This window comes from Cetorhinus maximus, chromosome 3 (genome assembly GCF_964194155.1).
Source record: "Cetorhinus maximus chromosome 3, sCetMax3.hap1.1, whole genome shotgun sequence".
NCBI classification, from domain to species: Eukaryota; Metazoa; Chordata; class Chondrichthyes; order Lamniformes; family Cetorhinidae; genus Cetorhinus; species Cetorhinus maximus.
In genome coordinates this window covers 55,992,159-56,011,746 of record NC_135881.1, presented here as the reverse complement: position 1 = coordinate 56,011,746, position 19,588 = coordinate 55,992,159, and the positions used below count along the sequence as shown (strand labels likewise).

Here is a 19,588-nt window from a genome sequence, read left to right as displayed (position 1 = left end):
GGAATCATGCGACAAGTAACTCACCTCCTGACTCCCCAAAGCCTGTCCACCATCTACAAGGTGCAAGTCAGGAATGTGATGGAATACTCCCCACTTGCCTGGATGAGTGCTGATCCAACAACACTCAAGAACCTTGACACCATCCAGGACAAAGCAGCCCACTTGAATGGCACCACATCCACAAATATTCACTCCCTCCACCACCGACGAACAGTAGCAGCAGTGTATGCCATCTACAAAATGCACTTCAGGAATTCACCAAGGCTCCTTTGACAGCACCTTCCAACCCTTCAACCACTACCATCTAGAAGACAAGGGCAGCAGAAAGATGGGAGCACCACCAACTGGAAGTTCCCCTGCAAGTCACTCACCATCCTGACTTGGAAATATATCACCGTTCCTTCACTGTCACTTGGTCAAAATTCTGGAACCCCTTTCTAACAGCACTGTGGGTGTACCCACACCACATGGCCTCCAGTGGTTCAAGAAGGCAGCTCACCACCACCTTCTCAAGGGCAATTAGGATGGGCAATAAATGCTGGCCTAGCCAGTGAAGTCCACATCCCATGAATGAATTTTTTAAAAATCCAGGAATCTTAGTAGATTTGATGCTAGACGTGTCCAACCAATGCAGAACAGTAATCCGCAGGCCAATAGAAAGTTGAACCATGGAGCTCAGACTGCTGCATGTACATAAGAGAAATATATGATCAACTACATAATCAACGCACCTGTTTTGATCTCCAAGCACAAGGTAAATGACAAAAGAGCCAGGGGGTGATGTGAGGAAGATTTTTCAGCGCAGTGGGATTTTATGATCTAGAATGCATTGTCTGATAGAGTGGTGGAAACAGACTTGTCGGTAACTTTAAAAATGGAATTGGATGAATACTTGAAGGGGAAACATTTGCAGGACAATGGGGAAGGAGCATGGGTGTGGAACTAATTGGATAGCTCTTTCAAAGATCCATCACAGGCACTATGGGCCGAATTGCCTCCTTCTGTGTTGTGTTGTTCCATGATTTTATGAGACATTCATGTGCTGGAAGCATAATAGAGAAGAGCAGATCCCCTGTGTCAGAGGTAATAGTCATGAAGAAAGAGAGTTAATCTTACAGAGGTATGCAACATATGAATGATAATGATAAAAAAGGTATATCTGGAATATTATTTTAAATTGTGGAATTATGACAAGTGGACCCAGGATCAAGTATGTGAAAGAGTAACTGACTCATATCAGACAGTTCTTTATGCAGATAGTGGTCGACACTCGAAATGGACCTCGAGGTAAGTGGTCTGTACATTTAAGAAATAATTAGGGAGTGAATTTCCATTGGGGGGTGGGGGGGAGGGGGGCGGTGGTCTCACACTCATACTCCATACCTTGGGGGAAGAGATAGATATCTTTTCCTTTAATTTTGTATTTCAACATGAACACATTTTGGAATTTTGCTTTTCATTATTTGAAAAGGAAATCTACCTTTGAACAGATATGATATGAAGAAATAAAATGCATAAGCAATTTGTCGATGGAGAGGGAAAGAGTGAGAAAGCAGTATTCTCTTTAAATTGAGAGAGATTGCAAAACTCGGTGGTACAGATTAATCTGGATGTCCTGATACATGAATCACAAAAAGTTAGTTTGCAGGTATAGCAAGCGATTACGAAGACAAATGGAATGTTGGCTTTTATTGCAAGGGGAATAGGATATAAAAGTAGGGAAGTTTTACTGTAGTTATACAGGGCCTTGGTGAGACCACACCTGGAGTACTGTGTACAGTTTTGGTCTCCTTATTTGAAAAAGGATATAATTGTGTTAGAACCAGTTCAGAGAAGGGTCACGACTTATTCTGGGGATGAAGGGCTTATCTTATAAATAAAGGTTGAACAGGTTGGACCCTACGCCCATTGGAGTTCAGAAGATTGAAAGGTGATCTTATTGAAACATATAAGATCCTGAGGGGACTTGACAGGGTGGATGCTGAAAGGATGTTTCCCTTTGTGGGAGAGACAAGAAGTAGGGGACACAGTTTAAAAATAAGACATCTCCCTTATAAGACAGAGATGAGGAGAATTTTTTTTCTCTCAGAGGGTTGTTAGCCTGTGGAATTTGCTTCCACAGAAAGTGGTGGAGGCTGGGTCATTGAATTTGTTTAAGACTCAGTTAGATGGATTTTGAATAGACAAGGGAGCCAGGTTTATGAGGGGCAGATGGGAGAGTGGAGTTGAGATTACAACCAGATAAGCCTTGATCTTATTGAACAGTGGAGCAGGCTTAAAGGGCCAAATGGCCTCATCATGCTCCTACGTCCTGTGTTCCCAGTTAGGGCAAATGGATTCAAGGAGGGAACAGTGTGGGTTCATTTCTGCTCTTATTGCATGTAAATTATTTAGATTTGAGTGCACCATATTTAAATTTTGCCAAGGACACAAAGGATGGGATCTGATAAAAAGACAGGAGGGCAGAAGCTAGCAGCATGGGCAGACAGTTGGCAGATACTGTTTGATATGGAGAATACATGAAGATGCGAGTGTGCACTCAATAGAAAAGTGTCAAAATGTTATGAATGTACAGAAGAATGTTGGGGTTAATTTCCTTAATGTTCCAAGTGAGGTAGCTGCAGTAAAAGGATGCCAATAGCATTTTGGACTTTGTAAATAGAGGCATAGAGTAATGAGGAGATCTAATTATAATTTTGTACAAGACAATGGCTAATCCATACATAAAGTTTCTAAGAATATAAAACATTAACCATTCTGTGGTTCTGTGGATTATTATCTGAAAAGAATGAATGTGCAGGGGTACAGGGAAAAGGCTGGGGAGTGGCACTATGTAAATTGCTCGTTCGGAGAGCCACGAAGGGCTGAATGGCTTCCTTCTATGCTGTAACCATTCTGTGATTCTCTATGTGCAATGGCACCCCATGATAGAAAGAATATTAAAACAGTAGAAAGTGTAGATTCAACAGAATGATACATGAGGTTGGAAGCATTAGATATGAGGGAATTATATAAAATATTTTGCGTGTTTGAGAATCAGTGTCACAAATGATGTTGAAAATCGGGGTCAAGAAAGATTGCCAAGTGTTGTCGCTTTAAACAACAAAAAGCACAGCGGAGCGCCCTGTAAACACAAATAATTGAGGGCACTAATGCAACATTTTAAATCTGAAATATTTTTAGACTTCAAGACAGTACAGATGGATTGACGGGTGGAGACTGCGCTATTCCAAATGGGAGGCTGGAGAACCCAAGATCAACGATGGGTGTGTCTTCATGAATCTGGATGGAAGTTGGAAAACTTCAAAGTGCGATGATGAACATTATGCTGCTTGTAAAAAATCTTCTGGTAAGAAACATATACCCCACCATAAATTTCCGTACAGTTTGTGATAAACACATTTTTAAATCCAAGAATTCAGGGAGAGACTGAGGCAAAATTGCAGACTGATTCAACTTAGAGCACACCTTCAGGCAGCTCCTACTGTTAAAACACAGCAAAGGCAGAAGCCTAATAAATCATTTGCCCATCCTTTCAACTGGAAATTAGTGCATGTTATGAGATTTAAAGGGAAAGGTAGAAGGAGAATTTTCTTTTTAAATGTGAATAAAAACCTAATTGATTATCTGCTTTCACTGAAATGATTTTTAATATTGTGTTTTGTCAGTGCAACCACCTATGGATCCACCTCAACTTCCTGGAAAATGCCCAGAAACAGTGCTACCCCAATCTTGGGTCCCATTCCATGGCCATTGCTATTTATTCGAAACAGCAACTACTGAAAACTGGGCCGCAGCCAGCCTTCATTGCATTCGTCTTGGTAAGTAGTTTGCTTGAGGTCGATGTCAAATCACGCTTTTTCACAGACTAACTTTCCCTTTTCCTGCCTTGAAAAGGAAAGTGAAGATTGAAAACTTGCCAGTGTCTTACCAGCAAAGCACATTGTCTAACAAAATGTTGAGTATTACAATGACTGGCATTTTATAATGGGGACCTGGGTAGATGGAATTTAAATTCAATAAAAATCTGGAATAAAGAGTCTAATGATGACCATGAAACCATTGTTGTAAAAATCCACTTGGTTCACTAGTCCCCTTTAGGGAAGGAAACTGCCATCCTTACCTGGTCTGGCCTACATGTGACTCCAAACCCACAGAAATGTGGTTGACTCTTAAATGCCCTCTGAAATGGCCAAGCAAAGCCACTCAGTTGTATCAAACCGCTACAATGTCTATAAGGAATGAAATCAGGTGGTCAGCATTGACTTAGGCACCGGAAACGACAACGGCAAACTACACCACATGGACTACAGCGGTTCAAGAAGGCAGTCACCACCACCTTCTCAAGGGCAAATAGGGTTGCTAAATGCTGGCCTAGCCAGCAATGCCCAAATCCTGTGAATGAATAAAAAAAATGCAGATAGAAATTACTGCAAGCAATGAACTGAAGCACACAGACTTATCTATTCAGCACTCTCAATCATCCATCTCTGTCAAACATACATATGAACATAAGAATTAGGAGCAGAATTAGGCCATTTGGCCCCTTGAGCCTGCTCTGCCATATGGTAAAGTCATAGCTGATCTGATTGTGGCCTCAACTCTACTCTCCTGTCTACCCCAATACCTTTTGACTCCTTTGTCAGTCAAGAACCTATCCAACTCAACCTTAAAAATACTCAATGTCCCTGTGTCCACTGCTTCCTGGGGAAGAGAATTCCACAGGCTAACAACGAAAGAAAAAAATTCTCCTTGGGCAGGATATTGAGTTCGGTGGGTGGGGGGCGGGGCCTGCGTAAAATGATGCGGGATGATGTCGGCGGAACTCCCGACGTCACCCCGCATCATTTCAATTTTCAGCTCGGTGGGGGTGCAGCCAATTCAGCTGTGCGCCCGCAGACCTGTCAACGGCCAATTGAGGCCATTTAAAAACTAATTGAAGTACGTAAAGGACCTGCCCATCTAACCTTAAGGTTGGCGGGCAGTCCAGGAACCCTGGCAGGCTTCAGAAAAAGCATAAACTTCATCCACGGGCGGGATGAGGTTTCACGTAGGTTTTTAAAAATTTGATAAAAGTTTAATTAAAAGTGGTGGACATGTCCCAACTCATGTGACAGTGTCAAATGAGGGGACATATCAGGGAAATTTTATTTTTCTATATTTCACAGTTTTGAATTTGGTGCCGATCTCCCTGAGGCAACACTTAGCCTCAGGGAGATGAATGCGCTCTTTTGCGTGCACTCTCGGCTTAGGGAATCCCCCACCCCCGCCCGCACAGGGAGTGCATAGCCTTAATTGGCCCGCCTACGTAAAATGGCTGCGCGCCCCCGATCTAGGGTGCCGATCGGAGGCGCGCCCGTTCCTGCACTTCCTCTCCAATGGGGGGAAATTTCTTCCCCTTATCTCCATCTTAAATGCAATACCTCTTATTTTTAAACTGTGCCTGTAGTACTAGTGTCCCCCACAAGGGGAAACATCCCCTCAGCATTGTCCGTGTCAAGTCCTCTCAGGATCTTACATGTTTCAATGAGATCACCTCTCATTCTTCTAAAATCCAATGGATAGAGGCCCACCCTGTCCAACCTTTCTTTGTAAGATAACCCCTTCATGCCAGGAATGAGCCAAGTGAATCTTCTCTGAACTGCTTCTGTAATGTCAATGTAGTACACTCCAAACTACATATAATTCCCTGTTTAAGACACACAGAAGACACTTTTTCCTGTAACATGCAATGGAATAAAACAATATTGATGCCATTTAAGTTTCTGATTCACTAATGAAAACCTGCCATCAGTCACTGAAGACCTCCTCGATTAAGAAACTCAGTGAAAACCTGTCTGTCACAGAGCTGAACATGCAGATGATAATATTTAATTAAATTCAATATTTAAACTTGTTTAGGACATCTGTGCCGCCCTTTAATGTACCACTTTACACAATCTAGTTCCTGTGCTATTCTTCCTATAACATATTTACTACTGCTATTCAGCAGGTCAGGCAGGATCAATAGGGAGAGAAACAGAGTTAATATTTCAGATCAATTAGCTTTTATTAGAACTGGGAAATGTTAGAAATGTTGATCCTGTTGACGAGGGTGATAATGTTGCTGTTTGGCAAACCAACCTCTATTTTGCCGAGGCTGGAGCCAACTCTCCAACGCTACTTCCTACTTCTCCCTGAGACAAAACCCCACCAATGTATGTCAAGCCATTGTTTCCAGGACTGTCAATGCCTCATTTAATGAAAGGTCATTGACCTGAAATGTTAATGTTAATTCTTTTTCTCCCTCCACAGGTGCCACCAGACCAGCTGAGTATTTCCAGCATTTTCTGTTTCTATTGCAGATTTTCAGTATCCACAGTACTTTGTTTTTTGCCTTCCCTGTTACAGTCCTACACTAGGCCCCTCCCTCACCTCTTTTTCCAGTACATTCATGAGTGTATCAGTGCCACTTCCACCCTGAACTGGAAAATGTAATCAAATTTTCTTACAATTTTCACCCTTCTCTTACCTTCACATGGTCCACTTCTGACTCTTCCCTTCCCTTACTTGAGCCTGCTGTTGCTATTCCTGAGGATTGGCTATCAATAAATATTCATTGTCGACTGTCCCTCGTTTCAAGGATAACATCTTCTCAGTGTGTCAATTTTCTGCCATGGCTCTTCCTGAGGCTGAACAGGCCAATTCTCGACCCACTGATCATTGGACACAAGGGGCAGGACATCCCACGATTGGGTTCTGGAGTGCAGGATTTCCATCTTTTTCTTTCCTTCTCTGCTGCTGCTTTGCCTCATCATTAAGACATTGGGACTCAAGGCACGATGCAGCTTGATGGAGAATTGTTATATTCACTACAAGCCCGCTGTCTCCCATAGCTACATCGAATACAATTCGTCACACCCTGCTTCCTGTAAGGACCCAATTCCATTCTTCCAGTTTCTCTATCTCTTTTATACCAGCGCATATCATATGTCTTCCTTTATCCTCATCCAAGGACACCCCTCACTGCATACAACTATGATTTCTGACAGGGCCTTCGACTGCATCTTCCCCATTTCCCACGCTTATGCTCTCAATCTTCCCTTTCCTACAAGAATCTTGGTAGGGCTTCCCTTGTCCTCACTTTCCACCCCAGCAGCCTACGTGTCCCTCCTCTGCCATTTTTGCCACTTCCAACTTGTGCCACTACCAGACACATTATCCATTTCTCTCCCCTTTCAGAATTTCAAAGTAGCCCTTCCTTCCATGACACCCTGGTCCACTCCTCAGTTACTGCCTTTCCTTCTTGTGGCACCTTTCTATGAAAGCACAGGAGATGCAATATCTGCTTTTTAACTTCCTCTCTCCTCACTGTCCAAGGCTCCAAGCGCTCCTCCAGGTGAAACAGTGATTTAGTGTGCACTCCTTTCGATTTATTATACTGCCTTCGCCGCTCGTAATACGGTCTGCTCTCGAATGGGGAGGCCAAATGCAGATTGGGTGACCACTTTATGCAGTTCCTCCACTCAGTCTACAAACCTGACCCTGAGCTTCCCATCACCTCTCATTTTCATTCTCTATCTTGTTCTCATGCTGACCTTTCTATCCTCGGCCTCCTGTAATGTTCCAATGAAGCTGTAGGAACAGAATTTGATTAGGCACTCTACAGCCTTTCAGACTCAAAACTGAGTTCAACAACTTCAGACCTTAGTCTTTGATCCCATTTTGTTTCTTTTTTCTTTGCAGGTCTTGGTTTTATTCTCTTTTACCCCTTTTTTGGGCTTTCATATAGCAGCTGTTCATTACCCTGCCATTCACACCACCTCTTTTGTTTCTTTTCTTGCCCTATAACCACTCTTTGGCCCTGCACCATCACCTTTGTCATTTAACCTCTACTGTCTTCCACCCTATCATTTTGCTCTTCTTCCTACCTCCCCCTTTTCCATTTGCTCAAAACCTGTTACATTTCTAACTTTTCTCAGTCCTAATGAAAGGTCATTGACCTGAAATATTAACCCTCTCTCTCCCCCCACAGGTGCTGTCAGACCTGTTGAGTATCTCCAGCATTTTCTGATTCGATTTCCAAATTCTAGTACCTGCAGTATTTTGCTTTTGTACAACTATTATTCTCTATATAAACGTTTATTTAGTCTCTGTGAATTAGCACAGTCTTAGCTGTTGTTTTGTTCGCTGAAAATAAAGATTAAAAACTTTTAATTGTTCCCCAACTGATCTGTAAACATTTTCAGTGAGCCATTTGAAAAGGGCTGATCCCAATAATAGATTGCAAAATGCACACTAATCAGCTTTGCTTGATGAGCGGTTCAAATATTTTTCCTTTTCACACTTGAATGAAAATATATATTTATTTTCTTTATGCAGGAGCTTCATTAGTAAGTATAGACAACGCTGCAGAAAATACCTTTTTATTTCATACAACAGAAATGATGGCTGACAAGACAGCAGCTTTCTGGATAGGAATGTATAAGAATGTTGAAGGTAAAAATCTTTCCTACTTTCTAATCAAACACTGCTTCCTTGAGCCAAAAATCATAATTTTCAGAACTAACTGTGAAAGAGTTACCTGGGAGTGTGACACATTGAGGAAGTGCCTCCTATGCTAAATCTCATTGACGTAATATTGTCCAACCATAGAATTATAGAACAACACAGCACAGGAGGCCATTTAGCCCATTGTGCCTGTGCCAATTCCTTAAACGTACTTTATGATAGTTCTTTCCTCATAGTCTTTTCCCTTTTAAGATTTATCCATTTCTTTTTGCAGGTTATTAATATATCTGAAAAGCAGATTTAATAAAGGAAACATTGGGCTGGCTTTTACAGGTGGGCAATACCCCCCACACCCACCCCTGACTAACCCCCAGAGTAAATCGGGGGTGAGCACACCTCAGCTTGGACAGCTCACCGCACAACCATTTAACAGCTGTTGTGCCATTAATTGACTATAGGTGGGCCTCCCATGTCTTCTAAGAAGGAAAGTCTGCCTCAGAGCTGCCGCCAATCAAATGGCAAGCACCTATCTGGTCCCGACGGTACTAATGGGAGCGATAGCCACTGCTGGACTGCATCCAATCCCCAATAGTGATTGTCCATGGAGCTAAATACAAAATTATATATATGGCGGGGGGGGGGGGGGGGTGGGGTGGTTGGTCTCACTGGACCAAAAGGCTGGCAGTCCCTGGCAAGGGTGGTGGGTAGCTAGGGCTGACAGGGCAGAAGGTAGGAGAAACATGAATGTGGGAACTCCTTGGTGTGGCAGAGGGGGATGATGGTGCAGTGAAGCTTCCGATGGGCACACAGGGCCTGTAAAACACCCTACTTTGGCCAACCACCAGCCCTAGCAGTGAAAGCTGTTGGGCTACAGAATAACATGAGCCTTTCCCGCTATGGGTTAAATCCCATTAATTGGCCACTTAAGGACCTCAATTGGTTAATTGGTGGGTGGGTCTCCCAATGCCTCCTCCACCACTGGTAAAATTGTGATGGGGTTAGGAGCAGGTGGCGTGGACGCTGGCCATAGCATGATGCTCAACGTTACATCTCCCCCACCCACCCCGTTTGCCTGCCAGCTCATCCCTGGAGAACTGTAAAATTCAGCCCATTATTTGTTTAAAAAAGCTAAATCTGAGTGGCTGAACCAAAAATGTATGGTTAAACATTTGTCACTAGTTGCTTGTTAGCATGTTTTCCACTGTTGAAGAGTGCTCATTTAGAGCTCAATCAGATGAAAATCCTACCAAGTGTCTAGTTGTGACCCTTTCTGTTAAAATTGGGCCAACTTGAGAGAAACCTGTTCAGGATGTGGGGCGGAAAAGACATTCATTCACATTGTGCCAAATTAAAACCACTGTTGGTGGAATATTGGGGCCCCAGTTGGCTCAGTGGTGGCGTTCTTGCTACTGAATTGGAAGATGAGGGTTCAAACTCCAATCTAGCATTTGTATTGAAGGAATGTTATATTGTTGGAGCTCATGTCCTCTGAATGAGATATTGAAAGAAGGTTCCTTTCTGCTGGTTCAGACGGATGTTAAAAATCCCCTGGTACAATGGAAAAAAAGAGCTGGAAGTTTTCCCAGTGTTCTGTCCAGCATTTATCTCTCAAACACCACCAAAAACTGATTAGCTAATCATTCATACCATTACTGTTAGTAGAATATTGTTGTGTGTACAATGGATTCTGTATTTTCATTAACATAATCCATTGCTTGGAACTTTTAACTTCGACAGAGAACGTAAACAGGCGAATTTGGCTCAGCTACCCATTATACACTGATGCACACTGAATGCCAGGCTCTAGGATTCCCTCCTACACCTCTCTACCTCTTGTTTCAATTCCTGTGGAGAATGATAAGGTTAAAAAAGGAATTCAAACTTCCAGTGAATGGCTGAAAGAATCACAAGAAGATTTCAAGTTTTAGGGTTTTTACTGTAACACACAAATTTGAAGCAAAATTGACTCAACATTATGTCAGTAGACAACTTATACTCTAAACTACAGAAATGATCTCCAAATTAACATTCAAAATGATCTAAAAGCTCCCTCCCTTACTCTGTACGTTAAGCAGACACTTCATTCTCCAGGAAACAGTCCAAAGTGATTCTTAGCTCATTTTTCCTTTTCTAGCCAAATAATTTCTAATCCCTGAACTGACTTCCACAGTGTGTGTTAGCCTGGAGATCCTTCCCTCTAGCCCAAGCTAGGAAAATCTTCCCACGTTGTTTAAACCCTCATGATTTTGGTCTCTTCAATCCAAGCACAAACTCTCACCTGCATTTTGTGTGATGAACAATAGAGGCTTGATGCTGCTATCTCTCTCAGATTCTTGCAGACTGACTGTGAGGTTCACTGGTCATTTTTAGGAAAACCTGCCACCTGATCCTACAATGGCCTCTTCCCCTCTCAAAGCCCATCTCCATGGCAATGTGAATCACATCAGCCTTGTATACAGATAGAAACACTAATTAGTTAAGCTTTAGACCCCCAATTTCATTATATCGTTGAATTAAATAGACAGTTTAAAGTATATCTGTTTAATAAACCTGACATTCCTAACAACTCCCTGGGACTTGAAGACTAAAGGTCTATCCACCATTAGTTAAGCCGTTCTGTTCATTGTTTACAGGTATGGCTTTCTTGCACCTTCTTCCCAGTAAAACAAACTGGGCCCCACTTTAACCTAATACAAGAGGTGTCAGCTGTGGCTCAGTTCATAGCACCCTCGCCTTTGAATCAGAGGGTTGTGGGTTCACGTCCCACTCCTGGAAACCAAGAACTGTGATTGTACTCGAAAGAGTTGCAATCTGTGACTGTTGATAACTCGAAAGAGTTTAACCTAATACAACTAAGCCAACCAGGGTTGTTGTCAGCAGAATTCAGAACAAGTCACATGACCCTCCTTCATTCCTCTATTTTTCCCTAAATTAAAGACACAGTCCCAAGCAAAAGTCTTATAAAACCTCATATTTGTAACACTCTCTTTCCTCTTTAAGATGCATCTGAAAACCTACCTCTATGATCAACCTTTTCTATTAGCTCTTTATGTGGCTTGGTGTTAAATTTTGTTGATAATGCTCCTGTAAAGTGATTTGGCACATTTTATTACATTAAAGGTGCTATATAAATGCAAATTATTGCAGGATTTGTTTAAATTAAAATGGCATCTACACGGCATGAGAAAAGTCCATACATTCTTTACATGTTAACAATTTGGTTTCTCATTTCAGAGGAGTGGTTATGGATAGATAACACTGTGGTAGATTTTGTAAACTGGAACAAAGGAGAACCTTCAAGTCAGAAAAATGAAAATTGCGTTGAAATGTACTCGGATTCAAATAACTGGAACAATGCTCCCTGTGCAAAATATAGACCATTCATTTGCAAAATGCCGAAAAGTAAGTTAAACGGTACAGTTGTTTCCTAGAGAAAAGTTTCCTTAATGAAAGATTTACTGAAAATTAACCAATATTTCTTCTTTGCAGTTGTTGAACTAACTGAGGCACCTTCACTGATGGAAGGTAAGAACTATTTGCAGCAAACAAAATATTATTGCTATCCTTTCTTTATAAATTTCTATTTACTCTGAGAAGCTCCTTGATGCTCTACAGCATTCAGCTGCTGGGAAAGTGGGGGGATGGTTAAAATTGGAGACTGCTTTATAATTATTATGAACGATTTTATCATCATAACTGGCATCATCTATTTGCTACATTTTCAATTCTGGCCAAGATGCTGGCCTTGTATCTAATAGTCCCGTGGAAATTTATAAATTTCCTTGGGGACAAACATTGCTAATTCTAGTGCCACTGAGCAGGATCATATGCAGTATAACTCGTTGCTTAGATCCCAATCTCCACTGCTTTGAGCACAAAAAGTATCTCCCAATATAAGGAACGAAATATCAAAATTAAAATCACATGGTTAGCACTAGGCATCCCCTAGCTGCTGGTGTAATTTAATCTTATTCACACCCTCTTGGCTGAAAAGATTTTTTTATTACTTGTTCATGGGATGTGGGCATCGCTGGCTGGGCCAGCATTTATTGTCCATCCCTAATTGCCCTCGAGAACTGAGTGGCTTGTTAGGCCATTTCAGAGTCACATATAAGCCAGACCAGGTAAAGATCTCCTTCCCTAAGGAAGGATATACTTTCCAAGAGTGGGTACAATGAAGGCTCATTTGATTGATTCCTGGGAATAACAGGGCTGTCCTATGAGCATAGATTGAGTAAAATGGGCCGACATTCTCTGGAGTTTAGACATTGTAACGTATAAAATTCTTAGCATGACAGGATAGATGCTGACAGGTCGATTCCTCTGGCTGGAGGTCATACTCTCAGGATAAGGGCTGTGAGATGAGAAAGTTCTTTCAGAGTTGTGAATCTTTGGAATTCTCTGGTTTAGAGGGCTGTGGGTCACTGAATATATTATAAATTGAGATTGATGGTTCTAATTGAATCAAGGGGTGTTGGGATTGGGCAGGAAATTTGAGTTCATATGGAAGCTCAGCCTTGATCTTATTGAATGGCAGAGCAGGCTTGGGGGGGCTGTAGGGCGCACTGCATAAACATAGTTTCTTTTGCCACAGATGCTGCGTGACCTGCTGAGTATTTCCCGCATCATCTTTTTATACATGACACAGGCAGGCCTGGCAGAATGGTCTCCTCCTCTGGGGTATTATCTTTGACATTACGTTGGAAGTTCATTGTGTTTTTTTTTCTTTCTCAGTCTTGCAGCCGAAAGAGACTTCATCTCACAGCATGACAGGGATTGTGGTGGTGCTGGTTATTGTCTTTGCTGTAGGTGTGGTTCTTGCAGGCTACCTCATTCAAAAGCGCAGGAGGAAGACAACAGATATGGATACAAATTTTGATAACACTCTCTATTTCAACAGAGAGACTACAGCTGCACCCTGTGATATGAAATCTCTTGTGCCAAACATAGAACAGAATGAACAAGCATTAATATAATTTGCGAAAAGTGTTTAAAATATTTTGAAATAAATCTACTATGAACTGTATGCAGTTAGACTGGAAACCAGCTTTAGCGACATGAGTATTTGGCTAAAGCATGCTTTTGCTGCAATGTTTTGCACTGAACTCTAATTATTCTGCTGTGTTTCTATCTTTTTATAAAATATATATATATTGATTACCTTTGTTTTTTATTAATGGCTTATCTTCCTGGTATAAGCTTTTAGAATGATCATGTTTAGTACTTTTACTATCACAATGATTATACTCAATTCCTTGTGTAAATATGAAAGAGGTGACACCTTAGGGCATCATGACAAAGAGAAGACTCATATTGAAATTCTTTAGCTGCTTGACCTACTGCCCAAGTGCTTATTGTAACTATCTGGTTAAGAGTTTCAATGAAGAAAACATGCAAAAAGCTCATATTATGAAAAGCATAAGCAAAAACCATGACATCATATAGAAAAACCTTTCAAGTCCACTGTCATCTGGTTGTTTAGTTTTAAAAACAAACATGCAAGCGTATATAGGAATAAATAATATCTTGTGAATTTTTAAAAAAAGAACAAATTGCATCAGCCAATTTCTGCTCATTATTGATACGTAGCATATCAGTACGGTCAAAGTGTACAGACTGAGGAGCACCCAGATAGTTTTTATACTGCTTCTCATCTCGCACTTTATAGTGAGAGTAAGCAGACATTCCTTCAGAATGCAACAATATGTGGGAAAGTATCAACAATTTGAATGTACATTTACGAACAATAAAATGTGCAAAAAGAAAACCATATTCTAATATTTAAAGCATAATGATTATTTTCCTAAATATATGGAATTGATGTGCTTTTTTTTAATGTGAGCTGTCTTGTGGAATTTCTGGCACAGTAAAGACAAAATGTATTTTGAAAACACCACTAATCATATTACCATTTCTCTGGCCTGTATATTAATAAGGAATTAATTATATCTGGATTGCTTTAAAACCACAGTTACAAGGAAGGCACTTAATAAAATGTGTTACCTTTAGACAGCAGGGGGTGCGTGAAACTTCTTTCTTGTTTGTGTATCGCATGATTTCTAAAGTAAATACAATCTGTTCATGAAAATACGCCTCAGAAGCTGGTAGTTTACAGTGTTAATAAGCTAAGCAGCTGGCATTATATGGTGGATTAATTTTGTTCAGCTAAACAGACTGCGATACTGTACAGAATAGTTAATAAAATATTGGGAAGTCTTTGCTGGATAGTGTAGGAAGCAAAAAGGGTGGCGATCACATGTGGCGGAATCGACCCAGATTTGCACTAAGTGTTGTCGTGGGTATGAGAAAAGATGTTTTACCCACCAGCCACAATGTTGGGTTTTCGCACTGCATTGTCCCCTTCCTGACTCATAAATTGTGCAGTCATGGGAAACACGTCGGATTGCTAGCGGCTGGCCTCCGATTTGCCTGCCACGTCATTACCTCGCCGTTTCCTCACGTTGAGTGCCATATTTAAACTGTAGCCGAGCTGCGCGCACAGTTCTCAGTGCTTGCAGCCCAGGACTGCCTTGGTAAAGACATGAGCCCAAAGGCCAAGAAGAGTGCAGCTCTCTGATTCAGTGACACATCCCTGGGACGCCTTCAGGACGCCATGCAGGCCCATCGCAATGTCCTCTATCCCCGCCCTGGCCGCAGGAGGCCTATCAGTCTCACCACTCCAGCTTGGAAGGTAGTGGCAGCAGTGGTCAGTGCCAATGCTGCACACAAGAGGTTGGCCATTCAGTGCATAAAATGGATGAATGATCTCATGTGTGCCACCAGAGTAAGGCAACCACCTCATCAATCTCAACTCATACTCACAAGGCCATCACATTCACTGGCATCTCACTCCCTGTCAGCTCAAGGGCCATTACTATTCACTCCCACTCACACCCTCACATCTCCTGGCCTCAACTCCTCTGGAGATCACCGCCTCATCCCGCCCATGACTCCACTCAGCACCATGCACGCCTGGCATCCTTCTCATTTGGCCTAGCATGTGCTTTGCTCTCAATCTCTCCATGTGTCTTTATGTAGGACAAGATCGTGCACAATCAACGGAAGAGGTCCCAGATCGGGGGTGGAGTGCCGGACATCAAAAGTCCTCACTCCGTTCGAGAGTCGCATGTTAGAGCTGACCGGAGAGGACATAGACCATTCCTGCGGCAATGGTGAGGTCGGCGGCGAACAGCTACGTGAGGATCCTGCATTACATCATCCCTCCCTCAACGCTACTCGAGTCCACTGTTCTATGTTCAATGTGGCTGCCAAGCACTAATAGTCTCCACTTTTTGTCCTAGGCATGCCTTACACATCACCCTCAGTTAACCTTGACCCCAACCCCAGCGCTGAGAGCACCTGGGACGAGGACCCTGAGGGCAGCACCATTGCAGACCCGTCACAGCGTTTACCTACACCCTCCACCAGCGCAGTGACACACACCTCGGTGGGGCCTAGATGTAGAGCAGGCTCGAGATCATAATCTGGTGAGCACAGCACACAATCTGTTCCGGAAGCTGCAAAATCCTTGGACTCTGGCATTCAGAGGACTGCTGGAGGCAAGGAATGTGCTGAGTCCAAGTCAGACTTTGTGCCCCTGGACTCAGTCCTCAATCAGTTGGTGGAGCTACAAAGACAATCACGGGAACATCAGGAAGGGATGTCTGGTACACTCCTCAGAGTGCAAGGGACGATGGAGGAGTATGTCTGCCTTAAGACCGAGGTAATAGGGTCGGCATGGCAACGCACCAAAGTCAAAACTGGCAGGATGGCAGCTGTCATGGAGACCTTGGTACAGGACATAGGTCCTGCACAGCTGCACAGGCTGAACTTCACCGCTGACGCCATAGTTGGCCTCCAACAGTGTCAATATGAGAGGGGTGCAGGGCAGCTTGATCTCACTCCAGCTTCTGCTTCTCCTGAAGGAGTCAGCCAGGGGTCATCGGGCACCCATAGGGAGGAAGGCCAGCACCTCGACACCCTGGGGCTATCCATCCAGGTAATTCTGGGAATGTCCAGATGACCCAAAGCCCCTCTTGCCATGACCCCATCATCTCCCGTTTCACAGGCCGAGGAGGGGGACCTGGCCCACAGCAGGACACCCAAAGCAGGCTGGGGCCCTCCAGGTCTCGGCCCTCCAGAGGGCACACGCCAAAGTCACCACAGAAGTCAGCAGGCTGCTTCCAGATCTGTTGTGGATGTCGGGGGAACACTAAGATGTGGCGGTAGGGTTAGGAAGGTTAAGAAGATGCGTTGCCATGATATGACCCTGGTCACAGTGCACAAATGAGCTGCCCTCAGCCAGACAGGAGTCAGACATTCACAGAGGCAATGTGAAGATCTACGGAGTGTCCTCACTGCATGTCATCATCATCCTCCTAGAATCTAACGACTATTAGGGCCTCTGCTGCATCTCCATGACATGAGCCTGAGCACTGAGGGTATGTGCGCTGCCATCAGCCACACAGGAGTCAAATGTTCACAGATGCAAGGTGAGGATGTCAGGACTGTCCTCATGGCATCTCGTCACCATCCTCCACGAATCTTGCGGCTAAGAGGGCCTCTCGAGCACGCCTGCCTTGTCTGGCCAGTGCAATGGCCTCATCGCCGACATCCTCGCCTTCGAGGACCTCATCATCGTCATCCCCTTCAACGTCCTCCTCATCAAACGAGACATGCAGCTCTTTCATCCCCTCCTCAGCCAGGCCCTCCCCCCGTTGCAGCGCCAGCTTATGCAGCACGCAGCAAGCGATGATGATGCACGACACTCTCTGGGGACTGTATTGCAGTGCTCCACCGGACCTGTCGAGGGACCGGAACCTCATTTTCAAGATGCCTATTGTTTTCTCCATCAAAGTCCGGGTTGCAGCATGAGCCTCGCTATACCAACGCTCTGAGGCCGCCGCATGGGCGTCATCAGCCACGTCCTCTGTGTGTAGCCCTTGTCCCTGAGGAGCCAACCGTGCAGCCTCTGTGGACCCTGGAAGGTATCAAGGATCTGAGACCTTCTAAGGATTTAGGAGTTGTGGATGCTCCCTGGGAATCATGTGCAGACCTGTAGGATGTGTTTCTGGTGATTGCAGACCAGCTGAACATTCAGTGAATGGAAGCCCTTGCGATTGACGTAGTTGACTGCTTGTTGCCATGGAGATCTAAATGCCACATGAGTGCGGTCGATGGCACCCTGCACCTGTGGAAAACCTGAGATCTGCACAAATCCCTGCGTTCTTGCTTCCTGACTTTCCTGGCCCTGGGTAAAATGCACAATTTTCTGTGCCTTCGTGAGGGTGGCATCCATGACCTCCTGGATACACATGTGCGTGGAGGCTTGCGAGATCCCTCACTGGTCACCTGTGGAGCCCTGGAAGGAGCCACTGGTGTAAAACTTGAGCGCTGCAGACACTTGCACTGGCCACTGGCAGTGAATGGCCTCCATGTCCCCATAGCAACAAATCCTGCAGCAGGTGGCATATGTGACCAACCAGTTCCCTAGACATGCGACACTGGTTCTCAGTCATCTGCAGGAATGACAGGCGCTGTCTATAGACCCTGGGTCTTGCAAGGTACCTATGAGCGATGGCTCTCTGTGGATCTTCAGCTACATGCGCAGCAGGCCCTGCCACTCCTTCATCTTGAGGGAAGTGCTCCCCACTTTGCCGAGCTCTTCTTCTCTGCTCCCTGTAAGCCATGAGGCATATTGCTAAATCACCAGGCTCCATGATCCTAACGTTCTCCTCCTGCAGGAGCAAAGAGAGAGACGCGTGGGTTAGCAGATGTGTCCTAAGAACCTCTCTTGGTTAAGTCTGAAGGCCCTTCACGCATGCCAGAGAGTGCTGGCCACCAATTAGATGGCCAGGGTGTGGTGCACTTCATAGCTGTGCGTAACCCCACCCATTTCCACCCCAACGTATTTCACCGATTGGCGGCAGCCACTGGACTGCATACTGTGCTCTCAGCTCAGGCACAGGCATTCTCCTAACCCACACTGCAAGGCTGCACTGTTAGGTTGAACGATGAGGGATACTGGTCCAAGTTTTAATAAAGGCATCGCAAGGGGCTGTGAGCGGCCCCACCAGTGATTGCGCCATGACTGCCTTTCCCAAACGGATTGTTCTACTTCCCCCTAAAAGCACATTTATTTGCAGTCTGCGCCCAAGGGGTGAAAGGTTCTGGAGTATTTGGTGGCGCATTCACATTTATGCATTGCTTGAGTGGGCAGGAAAGCTTCAAAGGCCCAACCCCAAGCAGGTCAGTGGAGCTGCTGCTGAACAGTCTCAGCTGCGGAAGAGTGCTCACTTTTGACAAGATTCCTTCGGTCTGTGCTGTCTTATGCTGCCCTCCACCTCCCCCGGCTTGACCAACACTGGAGACCTTGCCCTAGCACCGCACGGAAAGCCAGCCGGGAAAAAACGGCATGCCTGTGCGGGCCCCTCCTGAATGCATAGCGCGCCTTCCTTGATCTCATATGGGCCATGCTTGTGCATGCTGTGCAAGGTTGTGTGAACTCATCTCCGAGTTCCCCTTGAAGTTCAGGTCGCCCGGTGCACACCTTTAAAGGCAGTCGTGAAGCACGCTGTTCTGAAGTCACGCCTACGTGGGCGGTAAATTCAATGTGGGGGGATGGTTCCTGCGTGAAGGCTCAATAATGAGATGCAAACGCATTAAAATTAAGTTCCCGACCTTGGACGGCGGGAATTGACGGGTGGAGCGGACAGCCACAAACTGGATTCGTGACAGTATAAAACCGACTTTTGGCTTCTTGCCGTATTGTCCGCTCACTCCTGCCATGATGCCTGCTGCTTATGGGACCGCACTATTCCGCCCATAGTAGGGAGAGCTCAATATGTAAACTTATTTCAAATGTTAGTATTCTAAGATACTTCTGGAAAACCCCAAGGCCAGGTGTTAGAGCACTGTTTTATCTTAGAAGTCCAGTGGTTTACTGATTCATCTACTAAAGGGCATTTTGGTGTGTTCTTGCCATATGCAATCAAATCCATCCCATTCCTCTATCAATGTTGACCCTGAATTGTGGTTTGTTGAAGTTTAACAGATGGTTGGGACTGTCCTCCCAGCAGCATTAATCCAATGGAGTGGG

At 44.3% G+C, this 19,588-nt stretch overlaps 1 protein-coding gene across 1 annotated transcript in view; it reads left to right on the top strand.

Annotated features, from left to right (window-relative positions):
• Positions 1-14,498, top strand: part of mrc1a (mannose receptor, C type 1a) — a 206,245-nt gene extending 191,747 nt beyond the window's left edge. The window contains exons 25-30 of the mRNA XM_078538411.1: positions 3,184-3,349; positions 3,669-3,821; positions 8,362-8,478; positions 11,725-11,892; positions 11,980-12,015; positions 13,225-14,498. Of these exons, the coding sequence (XP_078394537.1) occupies positions 3,184-3,349; positions 3,669-3,821; positions 8,362-8,478; positions 11,725-11,892; positions 11,980-12,015; positions 13,225-13,466 (882 nt within the window). The 3' untranslated portion in view covers positions 13,467-14,498. The remainder of the gene's footprint in view (positions 1-3,183; positions 3,350-3,668; positions 3,822-8,361; positions 8,479-11,724; positions 11,893-11,979; positions 12,016-13,224) is intronic.
• Positions 14,499-19,588: the final 5,090 nt, after the last annotated feature.